The sequence below is a fragment of the Pongo pygmaeus genome, chromosome 1 (assembly GCF_028885625.2).
Source record: "Pongo pygmaeus isolate AG05252 chromosome 1, NHGRI_mPonPyg2-v2.0_pri, whole genome shotgun sequence".
NCBI lineage: Eukaryota > Metazoa > Chordata > Mammalia > Primates > Hominidae > Pongo > Pongo pygmaeus.
The window spans coordinates 134876182-134900065 of NC_072373.2; the positions used below are offsets into that span (position 1 = coordinate 134876182).

The window sequence follows — 23884 nt, forward strand, 5'->3', positions numbered from 1 at the left end:
TAAAAGAACTAGAGAAGCAAGAGCAAACACTTTCAAAAGCTAGCAGAAGGCAAGAAATAACTAAGATCAGAGCAGAACTGAAGTAGAGACACAAAAAAACCTTCAAAAAATCAATGAATCCAGGAGCTGGTTTTCTGAAAAGATCAACAAAATTGATAGACTGCTAGCAAGACTAATAAAGAAGAAAAGAGAGAAGAATCCAATAGATGCAATAAAAAATGATAAAGGGGATATCACTACTGATCCCACAGAAATACAAACTACCATCAGAGAATACTAGAAACACCTCTATGCAAATAAACTAGAAAATCTAGAAGAAATGGATAAATTCCTGGACACATACACCCTCCCAAGACTAAACCAGGAAGAAGTCGAATCTCCGAATACACCAATAACAGGTTCTGAAATTAAGGCAATAATTAATAACCTACCAACCAAAAAAAGTCCAGGACCAGAAAGATTCACAGCCGAATTCTACCAGAGGTACAAAGAGTAGCTGGTACCATTCCTTCTGAAACTATTCCAATCAACAGAAAAAGAGGGAATCCTCTCTAACTCATTTTATGAGGCCAGCATCATCCTGATACCAAATCCTGGCAGAGACACAACAAAAAAAGAGAATTTTAGGCCAATATCCCTGATGAACATCGATGTGAAAATCCTCAATAAAATACTGGCAAACTGAATCCAGCAGCACATCAAAAAGCTTATCCACCACAATCAAATCGGCTTCATCCCTGGGATGCAAGCCTGGTTCAACATATGCAAATCAATAAACGTAATCCATCACATAAACAGAACCAATGACAAAAACCACATGATTATCTCAATAGATGCAGAAAAGACCTTCGACAAAATTCAGCAGTGCTTCATGCTAAAAACTCTCAATAAACTAAGTATTGATGGAATGTATCTCAAAATAATAAGAGCTATTTATGACAAACCCACAGCCAATGTCATACTGAATGGGCAAAAACTGGAAGCATTCCCTTTGAAAACTGGCACAAGACAAGGGTGCCCTCTCTCACCACTCCTATTCAACATAGTATTGGAAGTTCTGGCCAGGGCAATCAGGCAAGAGAAAGAAATAAAGGGTATTCAATTAGGAAAAGAGGAAGTCAAATTGTCCCTATTTGCAGATGACATGATTGTATATTTAGAAAACCCCATCGTCCCAGCCCAAAATCTCCTTAAGCTGATAAGCAACTTTAGCAAAGTCTCAGGATACAAATCAATGTGCAAAAATTACAAGCATCCCTATACACCAATAACAGACAGAGAGCCAAATCATGAGTGAACTCCATTCACAATTGCTACAAAGAGAATAAAATACCTAGGAATCCAACTTACAAGCGATGTGAAGGACCTCTTCAAGGAGAACTACAAACCACTACTCAATGAAATAAAAGAGGACACAAACAAATGGAAGAACATTCCATGCTCACGGATAGGAAGAATCAATATTGTGATTGTCACAGTATAATGCCATACTACCCAAAGTAGTTTATAGATTCAAAGCTATCCCCATCAAGCTACCACTGACTTTCTTCACAGAATTGGAAAAAACTACTTTAAAGTTTATATGGAATCAAAAAAGAGCCCACATAGCCAAGACAATCCTAAAACAAAAGAACAAAGCTGGAGGCATCATGCTACCTGACATCAAACTATACTACAAGTCTACAGTAACCAAAACAGCATGGTACTGGTACCAAAACAGAGATATAGACCAATGGAACAGAACAAAGGCCTCAGAAATAACACCACACATCTAAAATCATCTGATCTTTGACAAACCTGACAAAAACAAGAAATGGGGAAAGGATTCTCTATTTAATAAATGGTGCTGGGAAAACTGGCTAGCCACATGTAGAAAGCGAAAAGTGGATCCCTTCCTTACACCTTATACAAAAATTAATTCAAGATGGATTAAAGACTTAAATGTAAGACCCAAAATTATAAAAACCCTAGAAGAAAACCTAGGCAATACCATTCAGGACATAGGCATGGACAAAGACTTCATGACTAAAACACTAAAAGCAATGGCAACAAAAGCCAAAATAGACAAATGGGATCTAATTAAACTAAAGAGCTTTTGCACAGCAAAAGAAACTATCAGCAGAGTGAACAGACAACCTACAGAATGGGAGAAAATTTTTGCAATCTACCCATCTGACAAAGGGCTAATATCCAGAATCTACAAAGAACTTAAACAAATTTACAAGAAAAGATCAAACAACCCCATCAAGAAGTGGGCAAAAGATAGGAACAGACACTTCTCAAAAGAAGACATTTATGCAGCCAACAGACATATGAAAAAATGCTCATCATCACTGGTCATTAGAGAAATGCAAACCACCATGAGATATCATCTCATGCCAGTTAGAATGGAGATCGTTAAAAGTCAGGAAACAACAGGTGCTGGCGAGGATGTGGAGAAATAGGAACACTTTTACACGTTGTTGGGAGTGCAAATTAGTTCAACCATTGTGGAAGACAGTGTGGTCATTCCTCAAAGATCTAGAACTAGAAATGCCATTTGGCCCAGCCATCCCATTACTGGGTATATACCCAAAGGATTATAAATCATGCTGCTATAAAGACTCATGCACACGTATGTTTACTGTGGCACTATTCACAATAGCAAAGACTTGGAACCAACACAAATGTCCATCAATAATAGACTGGATTAAGAAAATGTGGCACATATACACCATGGAATACTATGCAGCCTAAAAAAAAGGATGAGTTCATGTCCTTTGCAGGGACATGGATGAAGCTGGAAACCATCATTCTCAGCAAATTATCACAGGACAGAAAACTAAACACCACATGTTCTCACTCATAAGAGGGAGTTGAACAATGAGAACACATGGACACAGGGAGGGGAACATCACACACTGGGGCCTGCCAGGGGTTGGGGGCTGGCAGAGGGATAGCATTGGGATAAATACCTAATGTAAACGACGAGTTGATGGGTGCAGCAAAGCAACATGGCACATGTATACCTATGTAACAAACCTGCACATTGTGCACATGTACCCCAGAACTTAAAGTATAATTAAAAAAAAAAGTGTGTGGCAGTTCGCCCCTCACTCTCTCTCTCTCCTGATCCTCCATGGTAAGATGTGCCAGCTTCCCCTTTGCCTTCCGCCATGATTGTAAGTCACCTGAGGCCTCCTAGCCATGCTTCCTGTACAGCCTGTGGAACTGTGAGTCAATCAAACCTCTTTTCTTCATAAATTACTTGGTCTCAGGTAGTTCTTTATAGCAGTTTGAGAATGGACTAATACATCTTCTTTCCAATCCTTGCTATTCAAATCCTAGTCCAAGGTCCAACAGCACTGGCATCCCCTGGCAGTGTATTAGAAACACAGATTTCCAGGATCAACCACAGACCTACTGAATGAGAACCTACATCGAATAAAATCCTCAATGCACACTGAGAAGCACTGCAAGTCTGTCACTGCACCTTAATCACTGATGGAGAGAAAGGGCAAGTAAGGAGCGAAGAAAGGAGGCAATCTTATTTTAAAAACTCTTACATTACAGTTGTAAATAAGTATTTTAAGTATTATTATTTTAGTAAATAAGTACTGATTTTAATAAATAGTCTAAGACTTCATAAACAAGAAAATATTTTAAAATTAAATTTTAAAATTTTTATGTAGTACATGATATGTTCCTTTTCTGTTCATTTGTTCTTTAATATATCATTGTCCCAAAATTTCTCCCAACCAATTTTGTAACCTAAGTACTAGTATGGATAAAGTAGCATATAAAATTATTCTTTTTTATTACTTTAATTAAGTTGATATAAAAATCCTGTCAGCTTTGACCTAAAGATAAGAGCATTCATATTTTCTCTTGACTAGCTACTCAGATAGCACTGCAGTGTTTATATATTATTTTCCTTTTATTTATGTTTTCAGGGTGGTTTCTGTTGTTTGTTATCACTGTTGCTGTTTTTAATATTCTCTACCAGAGCTGAGCGCTAACTTTAATCCATTTTGTTTGGTAGGAAATAAGTTGTCAAAAATCAAACTGTGTCAAGTTAATATCCAACTTCATAATTTGAGCTCCCTTAAAGTTGTAAAAAAAATTTTTAAGAATCCTTCAAAACTTTTTCAGCCTTAGGTAAGCTTAAAGAAAAACTAGAGGTCAGAATTATATGTGATAATAAACCTTGTGAGGAAATAATCTGGTCGATATAAGTACTTTGGGAATTCTAAGTACTGTGTTGGCCCTTATCCTTCTTAGCAAAGATAAGTTAATGTTTGTAGTGCTCACATGCCTGTGGCCTCAAAAACACAGTAAACAAAGAGCACAAGCCTGGAAGGGTAGAGAACTTACTTAAATTTAATTGAAGTTCTCCTTAATGTTTGCTGAAGAGCAAGAATTTCTCCAAGTTATTCAACTATTATCTATATATTTTTACTTTCAGGAAATCAAAAATGATGTGAGGACTGCACAGCTTATAAAACATATTTGTCACAGAAAATTCTATTTTTCATTGAAACTGTTGAATATTTTTATTTAAATACATATTATATAAATCACTTAATCTAGGCACTTTTTAATATATAAATTGTTCAGCATTCTATAAATGAATTCATCTGCCTTGTACAAATTATCCTGCCATAATAGTTGGTGTGAAGGATCTCATTAGTTAGGCTTTGGGCTTAGCTTTCCACTTGAAGCCTGCTTAAAATAAAGAGTGCCCTTAGTAGAGACAATTCCAAACACACCAGAAAGCCTTGTTCCTCCACAGAATCATCACTAGGCAACTGTTATTTATCCTTAACTTGGAAAGACTTCCTTTCCAACCTAGATTACTTACCCACAATTAAATAATATTTTTAAACACCAGCTTGAAAAATAATGTGTCCCAGAGGCAGAGAGGTTAATAAGTCGACACATAAAGCAAGCGTTTCAAATGGATTTTCGGCCAAAATTGTATATTCAATATTCTAAAGTCACGGAGGATTGTTGGCTCTCCTTTTGGGCAATGGATCCAGGAAGGACCCAGCAGGGGATTTTGCTCATTGCTTTCCTTCTAAAAGTTCATATTCTTTAGGTCAAGCTATTGTTAGAACCACTATTCGGATCAAACACATTCATACAGTTTTATTTTAAGTCACCTTTTTTATTACCATATAACATGCACAAGTTTGTACAATTAATATGAATTTTCACAAAGTGAACTCACCTATATATCCAGCACAGACCAAGAAATACAACATTGCCAGTGTCCCAAAGGTCTCCGTTCTGCCCTCTCCCAGTCCTTACTCAGCCCCCACCCCTGTCCAAGGTAACTTTTAACATCGTAGATTAGTTTTGCCTATTTTTGAACTTTATGTAAATGGAATCATAGGGTATTAACTCTTTTGTATCCAGCTTCTTTTCAGCAACAATGACATGAGTTCAAGCAATTCATCAACATTACTGCATGTAACTGTAGTTCATACATTCTCCTTTCTGTGTAATATTGAAGAAATACATAACAATTTCTTTTTCTACTCTATTATTGATGACATTTGGGCTGTTTCCAGTTTGGGGCTATCATGAATCATGCTGCTACATATATAGTTTCAAAACAAAAGTAATCTAATCAGTTTAAATAAGAAAAGGTTTGGCAGATACTTTTTTCATCATTAATTTCAACTAAAAAAAATGAAGCTATTGGATTAGAGCAGAGATGAACCTTTAAATCTAACATTCTGTACTACAATATCTAAATAGCATGTCTTTCTTCTCATAAAAAGTAGTCTCTACAGAGCCAGCTCACTAGTTTCCTATTTCTGCTGTAACAAATTACCACAAATTTAGTGGCTTCAAACAACACAAATTTGTTCTGTCATCGTTCTGGAGGTCTGAGGTCCAGAACAGGTCTTACAGACCAAAATCAAAGCATTGGCAGGGCTGCATTCCTTCTCGAAGCTCTCGCAGAGAATATGTGTCTTGCCTTTCCCAGGTTGTAGAGGCTGCACATTTCTTGTTCCCTGGCCTGGCCTCCAGCCAACAATCCCATCACACTGCCAGCTGCATCTCCAGTCACATCTCTTCTGACTCTCCTGCCTCCCTCTTTCCAAGGACTCTTGTGATTACACTAGGCCAGCCTTGATGGTCCAAGATCAAGAAGATCCTTAATCACATCTTCAAGGTCCTTTTTGCCATGCAAAGTCCACGGATTCCAGGGATTAGGACATGGACATCTTTGGGCCATTATTCAGCCCACCACTCCAACCCTCTGAAGTTATTCCGCTCCCATTCCCCAGTACACTCTGTCCTTGACACCTCACCAAAGTAAAACGGTAACTCAATGTCCTTTTATTCTGTGATTTCAACTCCCAGACATTTACAAGGTAAGCTCCTTGAGGAGAGGGACTGGCCAGGCTCCGTGCTGTTTCCCCAGCTCCTTGAGGAGAGGGACTGGCCAGGCTCCGTGCTGTTTCCCCAGCTCCTTGAGGAGAGGGACTGGCCAGGCTCCGTGCTGTTTCCCCAGCTCCTTGAGGAGAGGGACTGGCCAGGCTCCGTGCTGTTTCCCCAGCTCCTTGAGGAGAGGGACTGGCCAGGCTCCGTGCTGTTTCCCCAGCTCCTTGAGGAGAGGGACTGGCCAGGCTCCGTGCTGTTTCCCCAGCTCCTTGAGGAAAGGGACTGGCCAGGCTCCGTGCTGTTTCCCCAGCTCCTTGAGGAGAGGGACTGGCCAGGCTCCGTGCTGTTTCCCCACCACCAGCACAATCGCGGATCCTCAGTGTGTACCCAGTAAATGTTGGTTGGTTGAGTGGAGAGGTAGCAGTCCCTACACCCTCACATCTTCTCCCTGGTAAATGAGAAGCAGCAGCATGTGACATTCAGGGACCTGGGACAGCTGCCTGCAAGTACAGTTTTATTCCATATTCTGATTTTAACCAAAACACTTAAGAGCTCTCTGTGCCTCAGTTTCCTCATCTGAAAAATGAGGTGGCTGGCAAAGGTAATATCTAGAGTATCTGGCCAGCATTAATATTCATTTTAAATAGAAACAATGCTTATGATACATTGTAAAGTGAAAAGGTCAGAATTCAAAATTCTGTAAGTTGTATGATTTAAACTGACTATAATGTTATACACCAAACAAACCTAAGATGTTAACCAAAGGAGAAACTGAGGGTATATGGAGTATACTGGCACTCTGTACTAGCTTCACAATTTTTCTGTAACTTTAAAACTGCTCTAAAATAAAAAGGTTATCTTTTTAAAGTTGCTTGGCAACAAGTCTAGATTATAAACTCCTTGAGTGCAGGCCTCATGTTCTCCCTCATATTTGTTTACACAGAACCTACAACAATACTTCATACAAAGTGCCCAATAAGCATTGAAATATAAAAAGAAACTGTTTATGTGGATTTCAGATTAGTACAGACACAGTCTCTAACACTCTTCTCAGAACTGTAAAATAAGCTTCGCTGTATGTAAAGGTAAAGGCCAACTGGGCTTGATGAAATCACTGGTCATCAAGGAATGAGATCATGGAGTAAGTTGTAAAAAGATGAATCAGAAGAGGCGTGAAAGGGACCAGAAAGGGGACATGTAGTTTGGACAGGCATATTTCATCATTTTTTATATATTTGAAGAATGAAAAAAAAAATGTATTCATGATTCTCAGTGGGGATAAGGATGGATGTTGAAGGAGTGTGTATGGTGTTCATATGTACAAGTATGGGCACATATCCAAAACTGGCTGAAAATTTTGATGTTATAATTTGCATGGATTTTTAAAGTTTGAAAAACATTTGATTAAATTATTTGGTTCCCCATTAAAACCACTTTATTATTTAAAAAATTAAGCTACCTATTAAGCATCAATGATTATGAATGTTACTGTCTCCAGATCCACTGATCATCTCTAAACTGCTTGCTGTGGTCTGAATGTCAGTGTCCCCAACAAAAATTCATATGTTGAAATCCTACCCCACAAGGTTGGTAGGATGGGATTAAGAAATAGGGCCTTTGGGAAGTGATGAGAGAGAAGACTTCATGAATAAGATTACTGCTCTTATAAAATGGGCCCAAGGAGGCTCATTCAACCCTTCTGCCATATGAGGATGCAATAAGAGGACATCTTCAATAAACCAGGATGTGAAACCTGGAAGCAGGTCTTCACCAGATAGTGAATCTGCCAGGCCCTAATCTTGGACTTCCCAACCTCCAGAACTGGATAAGTAAATTTCTGTGGTTTATAAACTACTCAGTAGAAGGTATTTTGTTATAGAAGTCCAAACAAACAGACTAGGATAGGACAGTGTTTATATGATCCCAGTCCTAATGAATTACCTTTATAAATGCTTAGGTAGTGATTAAAGAATTATGCATAGAAAAAGTTACATTAAGAAGACATTAAACAACTAAGCACTGTCACATTTGTGTGGCAAGACCACGGATCACATTTCTTTCTCTTTTATTTCAGTAGGCAAGTTGTATCTCTTTGATGAAAATAAAAATAATATTTAAGATGTATTTAGAGTCTATATAAAAAGATTTTTTATAGTTGGCTTGTAATTTGAGCAATTAATATTACAAATCTGTATGAATAACATATATAATCATATTTTTAAAAAGTGTTTAGAAAAGATTTCTTGATTTCTCCTCCATCTCTCCCTTCAAACCTGCTTCTTCCTTAGTTTTCCCTATCTTAGGACCACCATTCTCCCATTTGTTCAAGCCGAAATCATACAAAATCATCACTTATCGAGCCTTTTCCCTCACTTTCCTGTAAGCAGTCCATCAACAACTACTGTCAACTCTACCTGTAAAATACATCCTGAATCCATCCATTTCTCTTCATCTCCACTGTCACCACTTCAGTTTGAACCAATGTTTTACAAACTGTAAATTGCCACTCATTGCTGAGTTATCAAATCAGTTTTGTGGGTGACAACCAGCATTTCTTCTTTTACAGTGAAAGAGAACAGAAAAATTCAGAGGGCGTCATTCACGGTAAGGGTATTGTCTCATTAATTTTTGTTTATGTATATGTGTTTATGTGTGGAGTCACCACACAAAATATGTTTCCTCCTGTGGATTGTGGAACAAAATGTTTGAAACCCTAGATTTAGGCCCACATCATTTCTCACTTGGACTGCTTAAAACCTGGAATGCTTATTCTTGGCACAGTAAGAAGCCAAACACTTTACAATGGCCTAACGACCCAGCATAATCTTATGCCTCCTTCCTCTCCGACCACATCTTCATCTCTCATCCTCCTCCTTCATGCTCCAGTCGCACTGCCGCCTTTTCACTGAACTCACCAGTCTCCCCACCTCCAGGACTCTGTACTTGCTATTTCCTCTGCACAGATTGTCCTTCACAATACTTGCAGATGCCTCCTGCCTGATCTTAGTACAAGTGCCATCTCCACAAAGTCACCTGTTTAAAATGTCCCCAATTTCCATTTTCTTCTATTTATTTCATGTTACTTATTATTATCTGGAATTGTATTATGTTTCTTTTTTCAGACTTCTTTACTGCTCATCTCTCTTTGCTAGAATATTTAAGTTCTAAGAGAGCTAAGTCTTCCTTGTCTGCCTCCTTCACTGATAAATATTCAGAGCCTAAAATAAAGCCTGGTACATAATGCATACTGAATAAATATTTACTTTTTACTTTTTATTATTGAATCAATTTTTTTTATTGACTTCCTGACTGGTGACTTACTAAATGTGAAACACTACGCCAGACTTAGGAGTTGAAGATGAAAGACACACTCTACACAGAATCACTTGATTTGCTTTCCCTTGTTCCTTATCTCTTTCTTAGTCCGTTTGGGCTGCTATCACAAACTATCATCAAGTGGGTGCTCATAAATAATAGAAATAAGTAACAGAAATTTTTTGCAGTTCTGGAGGTTGACAAGTCCAACATCAAACCTCCAGCCAATCTGCTGTCTGAGGACTCACTTCCTGGTTCACAGACAGCTGTCTTCTCACTGTAACCTCACAGGGCAGAGGGGTGAGGGATATCTCTAAGGTCTCTTTTCTAAGGGCACTAATCCCATTCATGAACACTCCATCCTCCTGACCTAATCACCTCCCCAAAGCCCTGCCTCTTAATATCATTACCTTGAAGGTTAGAATTTCAATATATGAATTTGGGGGGGATACAAACATTCAGTTAATTGCAACTTCTATTCCCTTCCAGACTCTAAGCTCCCTGTGGGCAAAGACCCTGACGGTTTTGTTCATCGTTTATACCGTTTCCCTTGCATGGTGCCTAGAGTGTTAATTTTTTTTTTTTTTAAGTGAACGAGATCTTGAATTTGTGGTGGCCCCAATACACAGAGTTGAATAATGTTCCAGCAGGTCTCTGTTACCTAGGTTAAGCATAGAAAATGTAAACATTTGGTTTGATCTAGGGTAAGGATATTTAGGAGTTGAAGCTAATGGCTAGAAAGTCATGAAAGGGGTAGACAATGGAATGTAGACTTCTGGCTTCACTTTTTAAATAAACAGCTTAGATTCCTTTTTTAAAAAAATAATGGTTCAGGCCAGGTGTGGTTGCTCATGCCTGTAATCCCAGCACTTTGGGAGGCCAACGCAGGTGGATCACCTGAGGTCAGGAGTTCAACACCAGCCTGGCCAACATGGTGAAACCCCGTCTCTACCAAAAATACAAAAATTAGTCGAGCACGGTGGTGGACGCCTGTAATCCCAGCTACTCGGGAGGCTGAGGCAGGAGAATCACTTGAAACTGGGAGGTGGAGGTTTCAGGGAGCCAAGATCACGCCACTGTACTCCAGCCTGGGTGACAGAGTAAGACTCCGTTTAAAAAAAAAAAAAAAAAAGAACAAAAAGAAAAATAATAGTTCAAAGTCATATGTTTTCATTTAGAGTAGTAATTTTTAAAGAAAAAAATTACAGTACTGTTACATCTATTTTCTCACTCCATTCTTTAGAATATAAATCCTAATTAGTATTTAGTTTTGCTTATTACAAAGCTAAGGAATCATCTACATATTTCCCTACAGCATGCAGACGTCTTACTTTCCTTCATGATATGGTACCTTAGAACAGGGGTTCCCAAACACCAGGCCAAGTTTGTGGCCTGTTAGGAACTGGACCACACAACAGGAGATGAGCAGTGGGCTAATGAGCATTACCACTTGAGCTCCGCCTCCTGTCAGATCAGCAGGGCATTAGATTCTCATGGGAGCGCAAACCCTACTGTGAACTGCGCATGTGAGGGATCTAGGCTGCATGCTTCTTGTGAGAATCTAACTAATGCCTGATGATCTGAGGTGGAACAGTTTCATCCTGAAACTGTCCTCCCTACTACCCTGTCACATGGAAAAATTGTCTTCCACGAAATTGGTCCCTGGTGCCAAAAAGGTTGGGAACTGCCACCTCAGAGAGTCAACTGTAAAAATCAGGAATGGATCTACTATAGATAATTATCACCAATCAGCTAAAGACCAATAATGTTGCAGGAAACAAGTATGCCAGCAAAGTCACAGACAATAAACATTGTCATAATAATGTCCCCATCTGATTTCATCCTGGCCTTGACTCTCCACAAAGCCCACCAAATAATCCCAGCAGTGTACATATAGAGTCACAAAGAACACAGAAATCTTATAGCAAGTCCTGATCTCACAGCAAGTCCTAACACTGAGTCAATCAAGGTAACTGACCCATTAGTGATGGACTGGCTTCTCAAGATAGAGGATTCAGATTGGTTTTAGTGAGAGGGGACTAAATAACCTACCATTTACATTTCTGTTAATCATCTATTTTCCTTTCTGATGATTATATTTAATTGTGGGAAACAAAGAAAATGAGTTCTATATTTGGATACTATGATGAAAATATTTACATCTTTTAAATGTTAACACTAGGAAGAATATGACAAAATTCAACTTGGCTGCAAGTACAGTGGGAAAGTACATCATTAAAACTTTATCTTTTTCCCCTAAGAATGTTGAAGCATTCAGCAAATATTTATAGTTAGCCTTTTTGGCTAGGTTCATTGATTGCAACTGATACTGTCTCCTCTTACAAGTGAGGCAGATGGAGCCATAAACAAGTGGCCTCATTCAAGGGCATACAGTCACAATCAAAATTGGAATTTAGACCACCTCCAAAAACTTACACACTTGAAACTAGTATTCTGGAATTGCTGTCTGATAGGAATTTGCTCATACTCTACCATACCCTGGGCTACATGTCCCTAAACTTGATTCTAATTACCGTGTTTTCTTTGTTGTTGTTGTTGTTTGAAACGGAGTCTCACTCTGTTGCCCAGGCTGGAATGAAGTGGCGTGATCTCGGCTCACTGCAACCTCTGCCTCCTGGGTTCAAGCAATTCTCCTGCCTCAGCCTCCTGAGTAGCTGGGATTACAGGTACACACCGCCACACCCAGCTAATTTCTTGTGTTTTAGTAGAGACAGGGTTTCACCTTGTTGCCCAGGCTGGTCGCAAACTCCTGAGCTCAGGCAATGTGCCCACCTCGGCCTCCCAAAGTGCTGGGATTACAGGCATGAGCCACCGTGCCTGGCCCATAATTACTGAATGATGGAATTTGAAAGAAAAGTGGCCTTTAATTCAACCAGTTCAACTCCTCACTTTCCAGATCAAAAAACAAAAGCCAGTAAGGTGAAAGCACTTGCCTAAAATGCTTACTAGAAGGTAATAGGGCCAGAACTGGAATCCAGGTTTCTAGAGTCCCAGATGAAAAGACTTTCTATGGTGTTATTCAAAATATCAAAGTCTGTTCTAAAGCCTGTAGTGGGCTCTGCACCCACTAATTGCCCCATTCAATGGGGGAGGAAGGAACTAATTTCTTTGACCTCTCAGTTAAGAGAAAACACAGCAGCTTGGCCGTGGCCCCGCTTATACAGGACAGGAGGTTCTGAGATCCAGGTTGCCAATCAAGAATGAGTTTATTTATCCTGGTTGTTCCAGGAATTCATGTGACAATTTAACAAGTAAGTACTTGATAAATGTTAAAATAATTTAATGAGGCTTTTTTCTTTTTTTTTCTTTTATTTATTTATTTATTTATTATTATTATTATTATTATTATACTTTAGGTTTTATGTTACATGTGAGCAATGTGCAGGTAAGTTACATATGTGTACATGTGCCATGCTGGTGTGCTGCACCCATTAACTAGTCATCTAGCATTAGGTATATCTCCCAATGCTATCCCTCCCCCCTCCCCCCACCCCACAACAGTCCCCAAAGTGTGATGTTCCCCTTCCTGTGTCCATGTGTTCTCATTGTTCAATTCCCACCTATGAGTGAGAATATACGGTGTTTGGTTTTTTGTTCTTGCGATAGTTTACTGAGAATGATGATTTCCAGTTTCATCCATGTCCCTACAAAGGACATGAACTCATCATTTTTTATGGCTGCGTAGTATTCCATGGTGTATATGTGCCACATTTTCTTAATCCAGTCTATCATTGATGGACATTTGGGTTGGTTCCAAGTCTTTGCTATTGTGAATAATGCTGCAATAAACATACATGTGCATGTGTCTTTATAGCAGCATGATGTATAGTCCTTTGGGTATATACCCAGTAATGGGATGGCTGGGTCGAATGGAATTTCTAGTTCTAGATCCCTGAGGAATCACCACACTGACTTCCACAAGGGTTGAACTAGTTTACAGTCCCACCAACAGTGTAAAAGTGTTCCTATTTCTCCACATCCTCTCTAGCACCTGTTGTTTCCTGACTTTTTAATGATTGCCATTCTAACTGGTGTGAGATGGTATCTCATTGTGGTTTTGATTTGCATTTCTCTGATGGCCAGTGATGGTGAGCATTTTTTCATGTGTTTTTTGGCTGCATAAATGTCTTCTTTTGAGAAGTGTCTGTTCATATCCTTCACCCACTTTTTGATGGGGTTGTTTGTTTTTTTCTTGTAAATTTGTTGGAGTTCATTGTAGATTCTGGATATTAGCCCTTTGTCAGATGAGTAGGTTGCGAAAATTTTCTCCCATTTTGTAGGTTGTAATGAGGCTTTTTTCTCTCAACTCTATCTGAACATTTTTGTTTCATTTTTAGTGAAAAAAAATAAGAACCAATTCCCTTACTATATGGTCTTAAGGATGAATAGAATGCAGATCAGAAAGAAAGGGCCTCTAGGCCACATCACAGCCAACGCAAGTGCCTGGAGCTGGATGAGCATGGGGGCGACAGTGGCACCCTTCTGGGAGAATTTTCAGGGGTACCGTGAGGTTGAATAGATAGGGTAGGGCTATAGCTATCATCGAGAACCTTAGATCTGGCTTAAGGATTTTAGACTTGGGAGTGGAGTACTGGAAGTTTTGAACAGGACTGTGACAACAATTTCAGATGTATTCTAAATGATGACTCCATCGGTAGCATGTATGATGGAGGGGAGAGTGTGGAGTTGAAGACCAATTAAAAGACTGCATGGGGCCAGGCGCAGTGGCTCATGCCTGTAATCCCAGCATTTTGGGAGGCCGAGGCCAGCAGATCACTTGAGGGCAGGAGTTCGAGACCAGACTGGCCAACATGGCAAAGCCCCGTCTCTACTAAAAATAACAAAAATTAGCCAGGTGTGGTGGCGCGCACCTGTAGTTCCAGCTACTTGTTGGCTGAGGCAGGAGAATCGCATGAACCCAGGAAGCAGAGATTGCAGTGAGCCGAGACTGCGCCAGTGCACTCCAGCCTGGGAGACGGAGTGAGACCCTGACTCAAAAAACAAAAACAAAAAAAAATGGCATGGTTGTCCAAGAGAGAATGTTTCAAAGTACCTCTCCATTTCCCCTCTGAATTCATAAACTGAAACTGGGAGCCTAACAGTCCCTGCAGCCTCCACCCCTGCTCCAGGATCCACAGCTGCTTCTGCTCCACTCTTTGAGCTTCTGCCCTTTCTTGCACCATCCAAAGACCACCTCACACAGGGAACCAATCCCACTGCAAGGGTGGGGTCTCCCCACTCCACAGTAGCCTCTAGCTAGTGGACTTCAGAGAAGGGCCTTATTCTTTAGGCCTCTTACTATCATCTCTAGACCCTTTCTCAAGCTCCTTGACTTGACAGGGCTGAGCTGACCCTATGGGGAACAATGAATCATGGGGTCATTGTTTCAGGTCAACAACCTGAAAGGGTGGTGAGGAAACCATGGGTCAGTGACCAGTCAGGAACCTGAAATATCCAGATACAAGGGGTCAAGGCAAGACATTGCATCAGAAATCCGAAAAGTCATGAAAACCACAACAGTGTGGTACTTGGACAGAGCTTTTTCTTTCTTCCAGATGCTCTCTGGGAGAAACTCTGCACAACACTGGCATTATGTTAAAAGTCTGTCACAGGCTCCACCAATTACTCTTCCAATTACTATGCCTTCTCTTTTATCATTCATGGCAAATGACTGCAGCTCCCCACATTCTGACATCACAACCCAGTGGCATCTGTCCCCTCTCCATTCCACAGCCTTATTCCTGAGTTTCCTGAGTTAGGTTGTTTTTCTATATCCCTTCACCTCTCTCTCTGATATTTATCAGGTCAGCCCCTTTATTTATCTTCCTTGTCCCAGGCCAGCCATCAGGCTTAACTATATTGCAGGTCCTTGGCCAGTTTCTCCATCACTAAACCTCTTCTGTACTCTCATTCATCTAATTTGACAATGAGAATCTTCCTTGAATGTCATTTAAATCATATTACTAAGCCTTCAAAGCTACACTTGTTCCTTCCTGATTGCCTCGTTTCAAACTAAAGCTCTTACTAATAGGATGGGAGAGTTGGAAGGAACATCAGAGATTATTTTACAGATAACAAAACTAAGACTCAGATTAGGATGCTTCTTCATGGTTACTGTAGGCTTTTAGGCACCTCACTCTTTCCAAATTGCTCTTTTCTAATTGACAATTCAAACAAAATTCTACCCTCTTGTGCCTCATCCATTCATACATCCTTTCTGTCCACAACAGTGTACTTTATACATGTATATACACCCACCTACATACATATAGAGAAGCATATATAATGAATATGTACGTATTCAACAAAGAAAAGTCACAAAACTTTTTTTCCTTAGAGACAGGGTCTTGCTATGTAGCTCAGGCTGAACTGAAACTCCTGGGCTCAAGTGGTCCTCCCACCTCAGCCTCCCCAAGTAACAGGGACTACAGGCACGTGCTACCATGCCTGGCTCTGAGAAAAGTTGTAACTTCTTATACTCTTGATACCATGTATAGGAATTTTACTATGTTCATTTTTTCCCTGATAGGTTCCTGTCACCCAAAATGCAATATATATATATACATAACATTTTCTTATTTTTTCTGTTCTCTGAAGTCCCTTCCTCTTTCCTTGGTGTCATTCTTTCCAAATATCCACCTTTCCATCTTTTATCCTCAACAGAAATACAGCCAGTCATCCAGCCTATCATCCCTATTGCCTTTCCTTTTCTGTACAAGTCCCTTTTGAAAGTTCTCCACAGGTAATTTCTGCTGATATAATCCATGATCTGGTAAGATGACAAGACTAGATATGGTACTTGAATTTAGCTGGAGGTAGATGAAAAGAGAAAGGGACTATGCAGCAATGGCAGGGAGGATCTAGGAGCACTGTGCCAAAAATGACAATGGGCACAGCTACTCAAGCAGAGGGTGGTGTGCACCACCCTTAGATGAAGAGTCCAATTTTTGGGGGGGGGCATCTAGGAACATCTGTCAGAAGACCAGTTACTAGCATAGGGAACAGTTACAAATTTGTCAAATCACTTATTTTGTGCATGCTGAAGGACCATCAAAAGGGAGGGAAAGCAGTAAGCAGACTTTTAGAAAAAGACTAGATAGAAGAACACAACATGGATCGTATCTGAAACAGCCTGAGGTGTGGCAGAGACCCCATTTACACTTGCTTCAAGTAGCTCTGAATACTTGTAATATCACCTGTGGCCTATCTCCACTGACAGCTGTGACTGCTATTTTCATTCTGTGTCCTTTGCCAGTCTGGACACAAAATTTTAGGCATGTTCTGAAGCATGACTCATGGTACTCTCCATAGGCAAACCTCTTCAGTATTCTATTCAATTAGTGCTCTGCTTCCTGACCAACTGGATATTCTCAGACCAAGATGCAGGATTTAAGACCACGGGCAATTTGAGAAGGTAGGAATTCCAGCCAAGACATTCGGCAAAAAGCACTAGAGAGCACATGAGAGGCCTAGGGACAAAGGTAAGGAGATTAAAAACACAACTGCCAAAGTTTTACGTAATCTAAAAGACCATATCGATTAGACAGCACCATTCCTTTCATTAACGAGCATGACTAAAATGGTTGCCAACTCCTGCTGGTTTGCTACCAAGCTGTGACCTCAGTGGGGAGAAAGGGAGGTTAGGAAATAAGCAAGCTCTACAAGCATCCTGAGGAATAAAAATTTACCTTTAGGATTAAGGTGCTAGAAGAGATTATTTGATTTGCAGAACATAATTTTATCATTAATCTATTCATTAATTACTATTAAAGTATACACCTTGCAGACAAACTTTTGCACTAAATAATTGTGATTTTATTGTTTTTTTCCACAAAATACAAAGCTTTGCACCACATTGTGGTAGTGTTCTAGCACAAGAAAATCCCAAGGTTTTCATGGAGGGGAGGGGGAGAAGGGTGATTTACAGGGTGTTCATTTTATCATTCTTGAAATGTTAACTAAAAATTTCATGACAAAATGTCAACCTTGTATAACATGCAGATTATTGCTTAGAACTTGCATATACTTTAAAATGGCACACATAAAGTATACAAACATTTCAAAATTTTAATGGAAATAACTTAGACATTTATTATCCCTCCAAATAAAACAACCAGGAAACAAAATAAAGAATGCTAAGTTGCTATTTTAAGTACTGATAAGTCCTAGTAACACTGATTCATACATTATCTAGTCTTACATTTTGTAAATAAAAGTTCTTCAGCCTTATGGAAATAAATTAGAAGGTATGTTCTCAAAATGTTATTAAGTATATTTTGAAAGACTTCCAAAAATCTTTGACAATTATATATTATACATTCTCAGAAAAAAGTATATATCTATGTATCTATATATATCACTATAGTTCTATTTACTGCTTTCCAAGTAGCTTTTTCAAATAAAATCTAAAAGTCATTATTATTACAAATTCTAATACCAAAAAATCTCATAACTTATCCTATTTACAAGTTAGTGAGAGTATTATCTACACAAAATTCCTTAAATAAAAAGTAGACATAGTCATACCAGAAACAAACCAAGCAGGAAACAGAAAAACACAGAGCACATTCTATATACAGCTATACCTTTAGGCTTGTTAAGTAGCAAATAACCCTAATGTACACTTAATTACAGAAAGAATTACATAAAGATACAAAGAAAAAATATACAGAGGATGTTTAACGAGTTTTCAGCCAGAGGTACTGTACTTATAAATCTTTGAGATTTAGAAATATTTCTGGTTTTGGTCTTATATGTATAGGGCCTGATATCCAAACGGTCCACTGCTTAGAGTGAATAAGTGTAAACATTTTCAAAGGAAACAAACCAATCTTTTAGGAGCTGCTTTCAATTCTTCGCTGCTATCCAAAATATATTCCAATAAAGGTATGAATTATTATCAAAACTAGAGGCTGGACTAGTCTGGCCTAGAAAGGGGTAAGGTTCAAGTCCTTGGATGTTGTACTTTGGAAAACACCAAGTAACGCAGTTGCTGGTAAATTTGTTTTCAAAGAAACATTACCATAGCAAAGTTTTCCCTAAAGAGCAGGACTCTAAAATAATTTTGCCACAAGCCAGCACCCACCCTCTCATAACACAGAGTCATCTCAGTTCCTCTGTGCTCCTGTCATGGGGTCTAAAAAGAACATTTAGATAATTTACAAGCCTATAATAAATCTTGAGCTGAAACACATTACAAAGCTCTGACTGTTAAACCAGTTTAAGAAAAACAGAGATGACAGATGTCTCTTAATAAAACCATAACATTATTAGCTTTGCCTCATGTTGTAAACAGGTATTATTAAATGCTGAATGGCTTCCTGTAGTCTCTTAATAAGTCATGATTTGTCTGAGCTCCACTTTAAACTTTACTACAATGCTTTTTTTCAATGAGAGAACCTATTTGTAAACTTTTAAATTTGCCATAAGAGACTGGGAAGCTTATAGATACATGGGGAGGTCTCAAAAGTTGACAGCAAAAGGTGTTAACATAAAAGAGGGAGATGCTGATGAAGTCATCTGGCGTACCAGGAGAAAGAGATGGAAGGATTCAAAGAGAATACTTCTAGATCGAGGGACGACTATCACGGCGTTTAAGGGAAAAGCACTCTCAATGCCTCCTCTAACTCCAGATCCTCTAGCTTTTCATTGTTCCTACACATCTCACATGTGTTTTGCATCAGAACTCACTTTCAGTAGCTTTAATGTATTTCAATGAGCTGTGTTTAAGGTTGGGAAGATATATGTGCATCCAGAGACACATGAAGAGTCTCGCTGTATGCCGGCTCGCACCTGAGAAACACTGTGCTACTCTTGATAAAATTATCTAAGTTCAACTTCTTATGGAATCCAAACACATAAAAATACATAAACCTTTATGAAATATTATTGATGATGTCCACACATGAACTTTTCCATTTCAGCTAATAGACTAAACCACTTAAAGCCATTCAAATACACATTTATTTAAATGTTTGGAATTAAGAGCAACCTAGAAACAAAAAAGGTGTTCAAATATTTATTTTAACAGCATCTTTTGGAACATGTTTATTTCCCTTAAAAACGACACACAGGAAACATGTACACTGTAACAACACTTTCCCCTCTGTTTCTCCAGAAGAAAAATGTTTCTGCATGCCTGATAACAGATGGTGCAACCAACAGTAAACCTGGCTCTCTACACCAGTGAAGAACCATTCTCCAAATGCCCAGTGTGCCTCAGAGGAAATATACAATTTAAAAGTTGACCCTGTAGCAAAAATTTTGAGTCCAATTATTAAAATTTAGAAAAGAACTGGATTCAAATACTTACAAACTAGGCAGTTTTTAAAACTAGACCTTTAAGACCGTCCTGGGTCATCCATAATATATCAGAGTCACTCTTAGGGGTGGTAACAACATAAATATTATTTCACTTAACATAAGGCTAGTCCATGAAATAACAAAATCAAACAGTTGGGATAAAAATTTAATTCAACTTACTGTAGGGTATCAACACATATTTGAGCAGAAGTCAATTTCTTTGCACTCATATATAACTTCATTTCGAGTTTTACATAAATGCAAATAATCCTTTAAAAGACTTTAGACATAAGAAGGCAAACTTTATAAGTTAAAGCTCATAATTTTCCAATTTTCACAAATAAAAATTTAATGCAGGATCTATGATCTTGCATGCTATTAGTTGGTTTTCATTCGTTTTTTAAGTTTCACAAGAACTTTTATTTTCTAGGATACTACACATTCAAAAAACATCTTTATAATTACAGGTTGTCATTTTTTTCTACAAAAATAGAATTGCTCAAAAATTTATATCAATTTGCTTTTATTTTTCTATAAATATTTTAATAGAGTTGTTAAATATCAGAATGCCTGAATCATTTAAATTAATCCGTGTAGTCAAAATACTTAATATTTAAAATGTCTAGCAAACGTTTTTCATTTAATAAATGAAAAATTTATCGTGCAGTAAATGATATGTTCTGTCTTCATTTGTATTTTAGGTAGGTGAATACAATCATAGAACAGCAAAGTGTACCTCCTGCAAAGGTCAGACTTAAAGTAGCAGGGCAGTTTCTAGTGGCATTTCCATTCCATGTCTGTTGTATGAGGAAATATATAGAACCTACTTTAGGATATTTAATCTGGATGTTGAATTAACTCATGCAGCCAGCATAAGATAAGGATTGCTGAATAAGGGAATCACAAACTTTAGTTCAAAATTTTGATGTTTTAAATATACTTATTTAGTGAGTGGCTATACCAGCGAAGGGTAACATTAATGAAAGTAAGAATGAAGTTTTAAGCATGAAACAGTAACTATAAACACAAACTGCTACATGGAGACTCACTAATATTATAGCTTTATATTGTTTTCATTTTGATAGTGGGTTTAAAATCTGTGTTCAGAGCTACAGAAATATCCAGAGTCAAAAAATACTTATCTCAAGGTCTCTTTCTAAAAGAATGAATTTCCAAAATAGTTTTATTATATAAATTTTTTTAAAGCCACTTTTCCCGCAAAAAGGTAAGAACAAGATAAAATCGCTTGCTTTCCTACCCCCCTCTAGTTAACCAGTACATATTTAAGCACCTATGATGTGGACAGCACTAAATTTAGTAACAAATTATCAGTGTAATATTAGCTGCTTTAAAAATAACTATTATTTTACATTAATTCTTTCAAAAATAAATGTACCTAGTGTAAGCCAATCAATCTCATTTTATCATTTAGTTACTGACTGAGATTTCAATCTTCTTTGAATGTTCTAAAACTTATCAGGCTCTATCTGCATTGAATAATAAAAGCAAATCAAATCAAGCCTTGATTATATTCAGCTAGCATGAACAATGAAAGTGAGTCAAACATTCTCCTTCAAACTGAGAAACTGGATTACATCTTTTGGTATGAGTTCAATTAATTTCAAGTATTCATCACTGGTAGAATTAAATTTCTTCCTTTCTCAGGTAAGAATAATCATTAAACTCAAGTGCTTAAAGAATAAATAAAGGCAATAATAGATAAATATATAATTCTATATTTGGATTGCAAGAATTAAAGTAAAAGCAAAACACATACACACACAACCAGAGTCGCCAGTCATTTATCTTCATATAATCAGACAATAATTTTGATGACAGAATACTTGGATTAAATTACCTTTTTTTTTCTGTGCTTTAAGATAGAAATTCAAAGCACTAAAATGCCAACTAAGTAAGCACGGGTATGAATTGTGAGTAAAATATGAATACTGATATTTTTGTAATAGTTTGGGTCTCATCAAGAAGAGGCCTATTTCAGGAGCATAATAAATACATATTGAATAAGACTTTGGTACTGATGGTGCTGGGTTCAGAACTCAGGGAAGATTTTGCAAACAGAAAATATTTTTCACAGAAAAAAGTGCAAGGAAAGCAGATAGGGATAAATAGTGTTAAAACTTTTTTTCTTAATGATTCCTCTGATTAGCCTAAATAGTCCTCTATCAACATGCATTTTTAGAAGAAGAAATTCATCTCTTAAGGAGGTCTATAATCTGTCTTAAGCCTTACTATAAAATAAAAAAGCAATAATTTGATAAAATGCTAAAACAGAAATAAGACAGTGATATTTGAAAAATCTTAAAATGTGGGAAGTATTCTCCATGACTAAACTAATTAAATATTCCCAAAGTGGTAAAATATTTCATCATTAATAGGTGATTGCATGTCTGAAATGAAAAATGTTACTTCTGAATAGCCTGAGAAAAAGAACATGCCAACAATTTAGAAATTAAACCCTACACAAGTGTTGACAGCCATAGTAAGAAAAGAGTGCATACAACAAATGTTAAGAGCTATTTACAGATTTAAAAGCAGTTCCCATTCTTTCAGCAAAATTGGTGACATAAAACCATTTGTACCAGATTATCATAGTCATCTTTCACAGAGAAAAAATACCAATGCAGTTAAGAGATTTCTCAAAAGATTCACCATTATATTGATCATTTTTATTTAAACCTTTAAGATTTTTATCCATGCTTGTAAATAAGGCAAAAGAAAGGCAGAAAAGACATCTTGGGATGAAAACTAAATTTTAATTTTAGTTTCTCTTTTCTTTTTTTTTTTTTTTTTTTTTGAGACAGAGTCTGGCTCTGTCGCCCAGGCTGGAGTGCAGTGGCACAATATCGGCTCACTGCAACCTCTGTCTCTCGGGTTCAAGCGATTCTCCTGCCTCAGCCTCCCGAGTAGCTGGGATTACAGGCGCCAACCACCACGCCCAGCTACTTTTTTTGTATTTTTAGTAGAGATGGGGTTTCACCATGTTGGCCAAGCTAGTCTCGAACTCCTGACCTCAGTGACCCATCCACCTTGGCCTCCCAAAGTACTGGGATTACAGGTATGAGCCACCACACCCGGCCTTCTCTTTTCTAAGGTTAAAAAAAATGACACTGAAATCCTGAATAACAATTATAATTAATAAAGATACACAAGAACATGCCAAGAATTCATCCTATCAGCAGATATAATGCTGGGTAGTAATGAAGTTTGCTTATCGGTAGCACTCCTTTAATCAAGTTTTCCATTCTGAAGACTATTTTTGGCTTTCTCTTGTCTGATGTGAGAGATGACTTTGATGCAACCTTTTGAAATTTTGATCATCCACATGACATTCATCACATCCAAAACAACACAACTAATGACCCAGGATAACTGGATTAAAACTCCAAGCCTTATGTAGGGTTCTGTTCCATACACGGAATACATGAAGCCATAATGAGGAAGCATTGAGGCAATCCGCACGATGAAGAATACTACTGTCATGAGTATTCCATTGATAACGATAGCTTTAGAAAACTTGGGATACTTCAGAGCTTCAAAGAACCACCTGAAAAACGAATTAAAGAAACATCACATTTATAGTGCATCTCTGGAGATTAACCATTTTTATTTTAGTTTTTAAATTTTAAAATTCAGTGAAGGAGGAGCAAAGGGCCTAGAATAGCATACGCAATGCTGAAAAAGAACAAAGTTGGAGGACTCACACTACCCATTTCTAAGACTTACTATAAAGCGACGATAATCAAGTCAGCATGGTGTTGGTGAAAGAATCAATAAACCAATGGAAGAGAAAAGAGAGCACAGAAACAGACCCACACAAATATACTCAACTGATTTTTGACAAAAGCATAAA

At 38.0% G+C, this 23884-nt stretch overlaps 1 protein-coding gene and 1 long non-coding RNA gene across 11 annotated transcripts in view; one reads left to right on the forward strand and one right to left on the reverse strand.

Annotated features, from left to right (window-relative positions):
• Positions 1–23884, reverse strand: part of TLCD4 (TLC domain containing 4) — a 178809-nt gene that overhangs the window by 40613 nt on the left and 114312 nt on the right. For 6 of the 9 annotated variants that reach the window (XM_054485780.1, XM_054485813.1, XM_054485761.1 and 3 more), the window contains one exon: positions 17504–23578. The exons of the other annotated variants lie outside the window; for them this stretch is intronic. In XM_054485780.1, the coding sequence (XP_054341755.1) occupies positions 23260–23578 (319 nt within the window). In that variant the 3' untranslated portion in view covers positions 17504–23259. Of the gene's footprint in view, positions 1–17503; positions 23579–23884 lie in introns of those variants that run through there. 9 annotated transcript variants of the gene reach the window in all.
• The window catches only part of LOC129035455 (uncharacterized), a 76667-nt gene that overhangs the window by 20258 nt on the left and 32525 nt on the right, over positions 1–23884 (forward strand). For both annotated transcript variants that reach the window (XR_008502196.2, XR_010123980.1), the window contains exon 3: positions 8942–8979. This is a non-coding gene — a long non-coding RNA (uncharacterized LOC129035455). The remainder of the gene's footprint in view (positions 1–8941; positions 8980–23884) is intronic.